Raw genomic sequence first — 13,274 nt, 5'->3', positions numbered from 1 at the left:
GGATTTTTAGAAATGGGAATACACTCCCTGAAAAACTGGAGTAGGCAGGTTTCCATCTATATCAGCAGCTATTTTCATTTTTTAAAAAATTGAACTATTTTGGCATACAGAAAAGTTCTACTTACCACAAGGTCCCTTGGTCTCTACTTTCTATGTCTGTAAATCCAGAATCCAGAAATATATCTTTGTAGATTCGTCCCACGAGGCAGTACATATCTGAAGCCACTTGAGTCTCATGCTCCACTAGAGGTATCATAATGTCTAGTGCTTTCTGCCTATCTCCAGGTAGATTTCGTCTGTTATTTTAAAAACAGCAACCAAAGACTTTGTGAAATAACAGTAAGAACTGTAAGCCTCTGATTACTTCACTTTGTTTAAAAGGCAACACACAATGATGGTATAGGTAGAGCTAGAAAATGTATGGGAAAAGGGAGAGAAGGAATCAGCGTCCTAGTATATATTAATGATTTTGTTGACTAAAAACACACATACTATTTTATTTCCTGTTGTTCCCAGACAACTATATTATAGAAATCCCATGGGCAGCTGTAATGTACTGTATACATAAAATGTAATATTTCACACACTGTGTGCTCTCACTGAGATATTAGAAACTATTTCTCTCTTTGTATTTGAGTCCAATAAGTTGAAATGCAATAAATTGAAATAATAGAGAGCAGCCAAAATCCTATTGTTCAATGTAGTACATTAGACTAGAGTAAGCCCACTGAATCAGAGTAGAATTGACCTACTCTAATATGATTTACGACCCTAAGCAATAAGATTCTGGCCAATGAATAGTAAGGATACCATTTGTAGCTTTTCAACAAGATGATGTTGGCTTTTCAAGAGCAATCAACATTTGCTTACTGTAGCTGACAAGGAAAGCTTAAATATTAAACTACTTGATTAACCAGTGTATGAATTGTCTGTTCCCCACAGTGATCAATTCTGAAAAGTCTTTCCATTCTATGTCCTTGTGACCACCGCATACATACATACATACATACATACATACATACATACATACATACATACATACATACATACATACATACATACATACATACATACATACATACATACATACATACATACATACATACATACATACATTTCTTGGCTGATCTCATATTTATGGAGATTTTGCTGAAACACAGTGTTGCTTCAAATGCAATCAAGTTCCACAAATTTTGCCTAATACCATGCTGCTTCGAGCATGACCAGTACCATGACTACCACATACATAGCACTTCTGTGTAGGGAAAAGCCCACAGACAGCACACAAAGTCATATCTCTTTTGCAGCAAGCACAGTGTGTGCCTTTGCAACAAAACAACATGCACAACTGTCGCACACAATGATCTTCTCTATATTGTCAAAGCTGTCCTACAGAGAAATTGTGTACATCCTGGACATTTTTCCCTGGACAAAAAAAAAATCAAGGAACATGTTTAGTTCCTTCCTTTCCTTTTTAGTATTATAAAATGAAGAGCAAAATGAAGAACGTCTAAACAGGGAAATAATAAGCAATTCTCGATTTTCCTAAAATATTTTACTTCTGTTCTGTCCCTAGTTTTCCGTCAGAGAAACGGAGTGGTAGGAGTACTTCAATATGGCTAAAATAGGCCAAAGATCCTTTTAATATAGAGTCTATTTCATGATAAGTATGTTCTGTGTCAATGTAACCTACCAACTAGATGGTGGTAACATATGTTCAGATATTTCTGCAGTGTAGGCTTCCCATCTGTCTTCTACCCATTTGCCACTTTGTATTGTGCTTATTGAACATACATGGCATGGGCCCAACAATTAAATCTAACACCTTGTTCACAGTAGGTTTCTTTTTGAGCAATAAACTCATGTGACCTTTTTTGTCCCTTTGTCAAAGGAGAATGTCATTTCAGGGTGAAAGAAAAAGTCTCTTTCTTGGAATAGTCAAGAGTATCTCACACACATAGTTAATACTGAGGGTTATTAAAAATGTACAGCTCTATGATGCTGGCCCTTGGGATAAAAAAAAAAGAACAGCCTATATATTTGTTTATTGTTACCATTTAAGCTAGACAGCTGGAAAGGTTCTCAGCGAGGCATTCAAATTAGCAATAACTTTTAAAAAAAGACAAGAAGGACCTTACTCTCAGGCTGGCAATCTTGAATACAATGGGGTACTGCAGCCAGGGGCTTGCAGGGTCAAAGGCCTGAAATGTCTGAACAACAGGAACTATGACATCGTCTGCCATCCCTCTTATTCCTATCTACACTCCCAAGCTTAGCAGCAGTGCTTGGAGTAGCTAGGAGAGAAACTGATTTTCCCAGGAACATAAAGTTCACACACATGTTGCAAGGTATCTCTGTCGTAATGCAAAGTGTTTGAGTAGTTTGATGCCACCCAGAGTAGACCATTCATTTAGTTGGGTGGGGTATAAATCTAATAAAGTAAATAAACAAATAAATAAAATAAATTTGAGGGTGGCTTGGCATTGAATGGACAATTAAGAGCCATTTGTAAACAAAAACTGTTAGAACTCCTTTGCCACCATCGGGCCATCAGCTGATATAGACTGATCCAGCTGCTTGCCTTTTTAAACTCCCCCTGTAGAAGGGAGTGGTGATACTGATCATCTGCATTTTTGAATTTACCATCACACCACTGCTTCAACGACATGGCACAAAAAGAAAAGGAGATGGGAAATTATAGAACCATAGAATGTAGAGCTGGGAGAGACCCCAAGTGACATTGAGTCCAATCCCCTGCCAAAGGAGCAAATCCTCAGCTAAAGCATCTTTGACAGATGGCTACCCAACCCCTGTTTAAAAATCACTAATGACGTTAGGTAGTCTATGTCACAGCTGGACACCTCTTACTGTCAGAACGTTCTTCCTAATGCCAAAGTCTCCTTCCTACAATCTGAAGCCAGTATTTTGGAGTCATAGAAAACAAGCTTAGAGGAATTTAAAAAAACAAAACAAAATTATGTCCATAAGTCTCAAACTTGATTTCAAACTCTTGGGATAGAGCTTCCAAATCTGAAAAGGAAAAAAAGCCAACAGTTCAGAGCCCTTTCAGTTGCCCCCTTCCTCTTGCTGTTTGCTTCTGTTTCTTATGAGAGGCCATTTTGGTCCATTTCCCATCCAATCATAGAAATTATCATAGGAAATAAAATGGAAGTTGCCAGGAAACAGCGGCAGCATTACCAACAAGAGACAGGCACTTCAGAGTATCTGTCTTCACACCACATGACTCACACTGTCATTCTTAATGGATGAAAATGTAAATTTTAGATTAGCATTGCCATTGGTTTTAATAATAAAATGATCACTAATGGGTTTTTCAAAATTATTATCTACAGTAAACAGCTCTCTGCTCAAAGATTTCAAAGGATAAATGCAGACAACTTTAAATCACTTAAAGCAAGCAATTAATCTATTAGAAAAAGATATAATGAAGTCATATAAAAAAAAGACTTTCCCCTTCTGCCTCTTTTTTATAGAGAAGTGTTTTTGTCCCTAAAACATAGCTTGATAGTCTGTTATATCAAACGAAACTAGAATAGCTAACATTAGACATGTGGACATTTTATATATGTACACTCCCAAACTCTGTATCATCCTGTTCAGGCAGACTCATGATGATTTTTTGCTTTATGCTTTTGATTATGTTTCATGGACTACTTGATCAACATTTGTTTCTTCATGTTGTGTTTGCTCAAACTACTTTCCTAATCATGTGTAAAATGGAACATTAAACACTGATTACCAATGGAAAGCCAGCTGTCACTCACACAGTGCAGCAGAAGAAAGGGTGATGGAGATAGAATGGATGCAAATGTATGAGTTGAGTATCATATTGTGACCGAAGACAAAGCTATGCTTCTTTGTTGCATGGAAGGCATTGAATTACTCAAAACCCACATAAAGAGTGGTAATTTCATTTCGAGAGAAAGTTCTTACCTGTTCAGTGCAAACGCATAATGAAACTTCACATGATCATGCATAGCCAAATCAAAGGTCGGAAGTTTTTCTAATGCTTCTACCAGTTTCACGATAGAATCATAATCCTTCAAAGAGACAGGGATATGTTTAAGTCACAATAGTAATAATCAAATGAATGAACTTTCTAGATCTTATTCTTCTGTAACATAATGAGGTATGATAACTGCATACTAGAAGGACACATCACTTGAAATGGGCTGCAGAACTCATTTCATTTCGAAATATTATAGCTTAGCGCTCTTTTTGTCCCTTCAGATGTTAACTGCTGTGCATTGAACTGTACTAAAAATTGTCATTCTATTCTATTCTATTGCCTGAGAGTGCAACAAATTAACATTCTACAAGGTAATTCTAAAAGCGAAGGCAGCCTAAACAAAATATATATATATATATAACGTTGATATTGGGCTTTAGATCAGCACCACATCTGGCACAGGTGTAGCAGACAGTCTGCTCTTGCTTTGTGCCAAATGTGGGGAAATTTAGACAGCAGGTTTTATCATCCCATTCAGAAATAGGTGATCCCAAACAGATCACATAAATTGCAAAGACCAATCTTGCTTATCTTGAATGAGAATGGTTGGCATCACCTGCTTTTTGGAAAGCAGGATTTGGAAAGAATCCAGGCTGCACAGGCTGAAATATTGATCATCACAAAAGGCCTTTCAAATGGGGAAAATGGCCACTTTGTTATAAGAAGGATGTTCAGAAAATGAAACATTGTATACACTCACAGGCAAGAGGAGAGTGTTTTGGAAAGATTATAGAAACAGACTGACAAGTCAGGTGTTCTTTAAAGAGTAAAAAAACAGGGCTGCTTTAAAGAAAGTAACGAAGTGACAGTCCTTCAGAAATGGGAAATTTTTTTACTTATTTATTAAATTTATACCCACCCATTTAGACCCAAGTCTATTCTGGGCAGCTAACAATTAAAAATAGCATAAAAGCCATATAATAAAATAGAGAACAACAATAGTAATATCGTTCAAGATGGGGAAAAGATAAAAATAATCAAGTGATGACAGGAGGGAAAGCCTGCCTAAAGAGCCAGACTTTAAGTTGGCTGTTAAAAACACCCAGCTCTTCCTGGCTAGAACGAGTTATTCAAGTAGATCTAGGTGGGAGGAGGCGTTCCGCTAGATATTGAGGTCCTGAACCGTTTAGGGCTTTATATGTATCTTCAGGCAATTAACATACAATTTTGTAAGGCATATTGAAAATATTTCCCCTTACCTCAACAAAACAGATAGTAGCTTTTATTGTTGATGTTGTTCTAGCACTTTCAGTAAATATTATCTCAGGATTTCACACAGCAAAGGGCAGCCTGAATGTTGACAACACCAGCTGCAGCAGTCAGGATACCTTCTTGTGCTCACTACCATTCACAAAGTGACACCACAAAGGGGAAATTCGCAGAAGCTGACTCCTTTTTTCATCAGTTAATCACTTTTTATCTTAACACAAAGCAATTGTTGGGGCTGTTTTTCAACAAGTGTCAATTTCCCCCTAATTGGTGTCCCTTTGTGAATGGCATATCTGTGAAGATTCTCAGTCATCCAGGTGAGATTATCTGGAAGTTCAGTCATGGCAACTGGACTTCTTGCTAGACTGAAACATTTCGCTACTCATCCAAGGAGCTTTTTCAGTCTGAGGAGAGTTGGTAGGATATCCCCGATATATCCTCCAGTTTCACTTCCCCCTGTTCTGAACAGGCTCCTTAGATAGATAGATAGATAGATAGATAGATAGATAGATAGATAGATAGATAGATAGATAGATAGATAGATAGATAGATAGATAGATAGATAGATAGATAGATAGATAGATAGATAGATAGATAGATAGATAAGATAGATAAGATAGATAAGACAGACAGACAGACAGACAGACAGACAGACAGACAGATAGATAGATAGATAGATAGATAGATAGATAGATAGATAGATAGATAGATAGATAGATAGATAGATAGATAGATAGATAGATAGATAGATAGATAGATAGATAGATAGAGACAAAGGACTGGGGGTGAGAGATAATACCAATTCTGCAGTCCTTCTCCACCTATTGTCATTGGTCGTTAACGGTTGTTAACAGTGGCCTTTCTGGTGTGTGTGGTCCTTATCTTCTGGGGACTTTGTGAATGGTGCTGAACACAATAAGTTTCTTGTAGACCATCTTGACTGCTGATATGGATACTGTCAACATTCAGGCTACCCTTTGCTATGGAAAGTTTGACATCCCTTTCCTTTTGGCATTGCAAGCATGATACTGTGCAGCGATATTGGGGCATTTCCTTGTGTTTTGAATCATGGATACGGAACTACAATATCCCACATTAAGATGACAGAGGTCTTTTGAAGAACTGAATTCCATTCCTATGCCCCTTTTTCCTGGTATAGAGACTCAATGAAGCTCACAAATGGACTGTTACGTGTAATAATTTATAACTTTAATATTAAAAAACAAAAGAACACCTAGACATGTGTCACCAGAGGTAAATGTGAGATTAAAATCAACATCATTTCCCAAAAAAGGATAGCATCTTTTATTTCCGGATATGTGCAATGATTTCTTAGAAGCAGTATGTTGTTGTTGTTGTTGTTGTTGTTGTTGTTGTTGTTGTTGTTAGGCTGAATAGGTAGGCATAAGCACATCTGTGTATACTGCTTGGGCTGTGTATCTCACATTTCCCTTTGCCTGGAAGGGGACACACATCCTAATTCACATCCCCCATAATTCAATAGTGCACGGATTAACTTCATGACATAAATAGATGCTAATATGTATCCAGTCAGAATGGCTTTTGAGGGAAAACCTTGCCCTGAAAGAACAGGGGAAGCAACAGATTAAGTTTGAATTTATGAACAGAAATCTAAAGAAGAAGAGAAGGTACCCCAGATTATTCCCTTCTATTCCTTGTAGAAAAGCTGACTAGGCATTTCTGTGATTAAAAAGAGCACAGAGGCAGGTGGGACCTGTGTTGCCCCTTCAACATGTGTGGGCTCCATTGAAAAAGGCTACTGGTGATGAGACAGCATCTTCTCCCACACCTGGAGGCAACAGGCAAGACTAAAGAGTGCGGGTGAGGTGGCAAAAAGCTTATCCCTTCAACAACCTGCTGCACCTCAGTTTGTATAGCGGTAGGGCTATCCCTCATAAGACAACCAAATACCATTATGCTTTCTTCCTGTTCGTCTCCAAGCTCTTTCCTTGAGTCTCGTGTCTTTTTGTCTACAGGCCTAGAGTGAGGGACTGTTTAATTACAGTATTAATGTCAACAAGCTATCCAAGGTACTCCTTTTTTGTGAAGAATTGAGCAAAAAGTTTAAAAAATAAATATAAAGAAGTAGACATGTGTCATATCTTTATCAGTGAGACTTGCCCTGGCCCCCCCAATGAACATAGACTGGAATTCCAGCAACTTCCTCTTCTGAGCACAGCTCCTTGTCCAGCATCAAATGCTATTCCTGAAGATCCATCCTTACGGAGCAATTTTGAAAAATCAACTCTGTGGGCAGAATTAGCAAGGAAAAAGGGCCTCAGCAATGCCTGTTTCTACCCAGCTTCTTTCTGTCCTGGCTGTTACATAGAGTTCCTTAATGTGTATTATATAATGGCTTAAAATAAAAAACGACGATAAGAATTCTAGACATGATGCACCCACCCCTTTCCACAGGCCTTGTCATAGATGTACAAAGTTGCCATGGTAACAAAGTTCTGTTATTAAATCTGGCAAACGTACAAGTGCTTTCACACTGCAATAAGACAGAAGTGCTAGCGAGCCATTTATACAGAGCTCCACCGTGTGCGTCATGGTGTTCTTTTCTTTGGAAGAGACAGCTGATCCAGACCATTACTGATCGAACAATTACTTTGAGAATTTTCTGAAAATCTCTCTCTTCCATACTGAATTTAGATACTGAGTATTAGCAGGATGGTAGACAATAACACAGGTCCACAAAGATACAAGTGGGAAGGATAAGAGCAACCCCTAAGACTCTTCTTTGCTGCAGGTGCTGCAAAAGTCCTCCTCTTCCACAGGAAGAAAAAGAACTCTTAAAAATTAAGAAGGCGAAGTAAAAACGCAACCAGGCCAGGCATGTGAGGAGAAAGCATGTTCTGCAACCACAGTAAACAGCAACTGTCAGAAGAGGAAAACAGAGCACAAAGTGTTGGGAAGAGAAAGCATGTATTATCGGTGGAAATAGCTGGCTGGAATCAGAAATAAGCCTCCTTCTCTTAGGAGGGAGGAAATGGCAACATTTCTTGGCAGGTCCTGCCTATTATACAGTGGTGCCCCGCATAGCGAGGTTAATCCGTTCCGGATTAACCTTCGCTATGGGGAAACATCGCTATACGGAACGGAAAAGCCCATTGGGCCCAAAACTCACCGTTCTGCGAAGTTTCCCCATAGCGGCAGCCATTTTCGCACCCTTGGTAAGCGAGGGCAGGCCATTTTGGGTCTTTCGGCGGCCATTTTGGAACCGCCAATCAGCTGATTTTAAAAAAACGCTATGCGAAGATCGGTAAGCGAAACGCTTACCGATCATCGCTAAGCAATTTTTGCCCATGGGAAACGTCGGTATGCCTTCGCATTAGCGATCCCAAAAAACGGATCGCTATGCGAATTCGTCGTTATACGGTGCGCTCGTTAAGCGAGGCACCACTGTACATTCTTTTTCCAATCTTTGGGTGCTTATGTAGCCAAAACTCCAGCAGACACACATAGAGGGATATATTGACCAATTTGCGCAGGGGCGGGGGGATGAGGTACAGTATATCACAGAAAGAAGCACATAGATATGTAAAAGTGTAGAGACCCATCACATTTTTGTTTAGGTAAGTTGACACTCTCAAGTTCTCCTGGCTTACCATAAGATGATTTTTAAAATATGCCCAGAAATGATAGAGAGGGCCACCCGTACAACTCAATCAAGAAAGACCTAATTTTAAAGCAGCACTGCTGTGCACACCCTTCCCAAATGGCATCCCACCACCACCAGTACAGTAAACTCCTTCTAAATGAGTTCTTATATAGGGTGAAATATTATCACCTTACAGATGTGAGAGTTCGGTTGGAGGGTCATGCAGCTCTTCCTTATCTCCAATAACTTCATCAGACACAGACACCTTTTGCAATGGTAACGACTGAACATTTATTTTAGAACCATTGAATAAACAATTTCTCTCTTCCCTCCAACGGGGTGGGAAGGGGCTTCCATCCTTCTAAAATGAGAGGGTTCCCAAAATTCGAGTTCCAAGGGCATACACAAAGGGTGGCGCAGTGCTCATGCGGGTGCACTTGCGCTCCCATGCAGGCGCAAATGGGCTGTGCAGGGGGGAGTGTGTATGGGGCTGGGGGGGGAGATCTGTCTCTGAGGCCCGGTCCAGCTCAGGCCATTGACCGGTACCAGGCCGTGGCCCGGGGGTTGGGGATCTCTGCTGTAGAGTATTCACTGATAGAGCCCTATGTCAGGCTAGAAGGCTATGCTGAGACAGCTAGTTTGCAGCAGCCCTGGAGATAATTCATAGTTGATATTGCAGATCATGTACAGAGCTACTTAAATTGTCCCCTCAGATTTCCTGATTGACATGCTGAAGACTCACGCTTCATTAACTGATATGCAGATTAGCTGCACAGAAAGAAAAATATATTTTTTACAAAGGCAGAATCAAGTTAAAGTAGGGACAATAGTCTTTGATGTCAACCTCCTCACCTCCAACTTCTATGTGCATCAGGTTGATATAACGCAATCCCATGAAAGGGACTGCAACATTCATTTTCCCTGTTTCTCACATATAGGTATGAGTGCCAACTGATTATGTATGAAAACGGCAACACATACAGTATCCAAGAGAGAGAGGGAGGATTGGTGAACCCCTCAAATCCCTGCAAAAAATATAGGCAAAGATCTAAGACAGGAATTTTATAAACAGACAATGAGAAATAAATGTGCTCTGTGGCCACAAACTAGTGCTGAAATCCAATAGCAAGTCACAGCTAGAGTAAGCCCATTGAATCAATGGAATTTATGGAGGAACTGACTCACCAAATCCCCCTGCTTTACAACTGGATTTCACCCACTGATTGTGTATGTATGTAAAACCTATTGTGCCGGACAGTGATGCAACACACAATACAACTGACTGACAATGAACAGACACATTCCATACACTGTTTTGCAGCAGGACCCACTTATATTAGACTAACCATGTTGTTAGTAGAAAGCTATGCACACAGACAATAGAGGTTAAACATTTAAATTAAGCAACAGGTTCCTACCTGAATATCTCTGTAAGATAACAACAAGTTTATCACAATGTCAGCAGACAGAAGCTCGATATTATCCACTCGCTGCCGTATTCTTGCGAGTTCTGCAGCTAGTTCTTTTCCCGTGTACAAGTTACGAGCCTTTCTGATATCGTTAAGAATTGATTCCCTGAAGTATTGGCTAAAATAGGGAGCGGGGGGAGAAAAGAAAACCTTCAATTTAAGCTTGAATATCAGGGGACAGCCTCTTGGCTATTTTTTTCTGTAGCAACTGACAGAGTCATAACTAGAGATGGGCACAAACTGAACTACAAAGTGGGGAAAAACATGAACCAAGCTGGTTCGTGATTTGGTTTGTACAATCCATTTTGCCAAATTTTTCCACTCAGTGCTTCATTTTGTTTTGGCAAAACGGATGCCCACCTGCCCCCTTTCCTGCTGCCCTTTTCACCTTCCTACCTGGTCCTGCTTCTGCCTCCACTGCCACCATTGAGCCAACCCGGCTTTCCTTCCAGGAAAGGTTCATGCCAAAATGAGTACAACTCTATTTAAATCTGGGAGTCAAGTTGGGGAACCAGTGCTCTTTATAAACTGGCCAAGGAGGATCCGGCTGCCCAGGCTCAAGATGTTGGCTGTCTCTACTACAAACAATACTCACACATACCTGGGAACTCTGAGGTTACTGCGCCACTTTCAAGTGCTATATTTATCGCAGGGTCTTATATTAATTTTTGCTCCAAAAACACATTACGGCTTATTTTCAGGATATGTTTTATTTTTTTCATTGTACATCAATCTACATTTATTCAAATACAATCATGTCATCTTCTTCTGCTTGCTGCACAAGGGTGGAGGGTGAGGTTTCACTTCACAGGGGGTTATTTGGGGGGCTTATACTACGAGCATCCTGGAAAATCATACTAGGGCTTATTTTCAGGTTAGGTCTTATTTTCGGAGAAACAAGATGTCTATATCAGTCAGCAAAATTCTGTCGAAAGAGGAAGAATTTACCTGCTCTGGGAATCCATGCATATTCCATACATAAGGAATTTTTTAATATATATTTAAAAATCCTTATGTATGGAATATGCATGGATTCCCAAAGTGAATTCTTCCTTTTTTGACATAATTTTGCTGAATAAATTTGATAGCAGAAGACATGTCATTGAGAACCTTACCTTGAACTGCCCTGTGCCGCCTTCAGGAGCTGAATAAAACGATCAACCAAAGGTAAGCATATTGGACCAAGCAACAATTCAAAGTTGGGCTGCATTAGCTCCGTTAATCCCTTCATAAAACTGCTGTCACAGCAATATACTTTATTATGGGGAGTTATCATATATGGAACAAATATGTAGTTTCCAGTACACATCTAGGAAAGGAAAAAAATAATTCCCTATATTAATAAATCATAACATATAACACCATAGTAAAGCTAAAAATTATAAACAAGCTAAACTATGTTCAATGTTATTTCCACAGGCAAATTCTTTAATGGTTTCTGTTGGCAAGCTAAATATTACAAGAAACATTTCTCATTTAAATCACTAATATTCCTCTCCAAAACTACAAGGCGACCAACAGAGTAACAAAATGTAATTTAAGTAACAACAAAAGCAAAACAAAGCATACCAGCTTGAAACCCTGCAAATAGCTGAACCAGCAATGTATATAAAATAGAAACTGATGAACCATTAACTAAAACATAATGTTTTTACTGCCATGCCCACTGTAATGACATTTCCAACAGGCCACCCTGCAGGTGCATTTGAATTGGGATTCCTGTCATCCATACCCAACAGAACCAATGTAAATTGTAGACCAACAGCTCTGGATAACACCAGGTACAGGAAGAATAGTTAACACAGAGCTCCCTTGGGAGGCGATTTCATAGTCAAGACACCACCACTGAAACAACCTTATCCTAGGTAGTCACTCACTGCCCTTCAGATGACAGACAGACAGACAGCAGTACCTCTAACGGCGACCTGATTGAGTTCAATTATACTGAGCATTATATAAATGTTGTAAAAACAAAAAGTATTCTTTGCTTATATAATTACATGGACACAACTACAATTCTAGAAATTATAGTTGATGCTTATTTTGGGATTGGACAGTTGAAGCCCACAAAGATTAACTGCTTGGTATTATGCTGCATTGCCCCCTTTTCAGTACAATACAGTTGTAATAAGATTTACAGGTAAGGTAAAGGCAAAGGTTCCCCTTGACAATTTGACCAGTCACGTCCGACTCTAGGGGGTGGTGCTCATCTCCGTTCCCAACCCATAGAGCTAGTGTTTGTCCGAAGACAATCTTCTGTGGTCACGTGGCCAGCGTGACCAGACAGGGAACACCGTTACCTTCCCACCATGGTGGTACCTATTTATCAACTTGCATTTTGCATTTTGCATGCTTTCGAACCGCTAGGTTGGTGAGAGCTGGGACAAGTGATGGGGGCTCACTCCGTCGCGTGGATTCGATCTTACAACTGCAGGTCTTCTGACCTTGCAGCACAGAGGCTTATGCGGTTTAACCTGCAGCGCCACCATGTCCCAATAAGCTTTACAAGGACAGCTTAATAAATGTCAAGTTGCCTTTACTAAAAGACAGTCCAAAAATGCACCAGTTAATTAATGAAAAGCTGGCAGATTTCCTAAAACTTCAGCAGCAGTTCAAGATGGGAACTTTTGAACAAGATGGAATTAACACTATGGTGGCACCAAAACTTTATAACAGCCTTTTATACAAAATGGATTATCAGTTTAACCCATTCTTCCAGTGAGTCTGAGCATATTGAAGGTTGTTGCTAATCTCAACTTCACAGGAAAAAGCCAATATTTCAAGGCATGGTGGTAAGATGAAACATCCAGAAGCCTTGTTGATCTTACTCTGAGAATATTATCACTTCCTAACATATTTCCTGTTCTTGGTACATTTTTCTGATATAGCCACCAAATACATAGCAGACACACGAAAGTGCCCCTCCCAATCAGCTACTAAA

General features: G+C 39.6%; 1 protein-coding gene across 2 annotated transcripts in view; it reads right to left on the bottom strand.

The window, feature by feature from the left end:
* The window catches only part of MAP3K5 (mitogen-activated protein kinase kinase kinase 5), a 118,762-nt gene that overhangs the window by 58,020 nt on the left and 47,468 nt on the right, over window positions 1-13,274 (bottom strand). For both annotated transcript variants that reach the window (XR_013540601.1, XM_020779391.3), the window contains exons 4-7: window positions 11,449-11,642; window positions 10,283-10,451; window positions 3,955-4,061; window positions 126-296 (exon numbers count right to left, since the gene is read on the bottom strand). Coding sequence is in view for 1 of the 2 variants with exons in the window: in XM_020779391.3 (XP_020635050.3) it covers window positions 126-296; window positions 3,955-4,061; window positions 10,283-10,451; window positions 11,449-11,642 (641 nt within the window). In the remaining variant the exon portion in view is untranslated. The remainder of the gene's footprint in view (window positions 1-125; window positions 297-3,954; window positions 4,062-10,282; window positions 10,452-11,448; window positions 11,643-13,274) is intronic.

Source organism: Pogona vitticeps, chromosome 1, assembly GCF_051106095.1.
Source record: "Pogona vitticeps strain Pit_001003342236 chromosome 1, PviZW2.1, whole genome shotgun sequence".
In the NCBI taxonomy this organism is placed as follows: domain Eukaryota; kingdom Metazoa; phylum Chordata; class Lepidosauria; order Squamata; family Agamidae; genus Pogona; species Pogona vitticeps.
The sequence above is the reverse complement of the archived record's forward strand: the minus strand, read 5'-3'. Positions and strand labels throughout refer to the sequence as shown.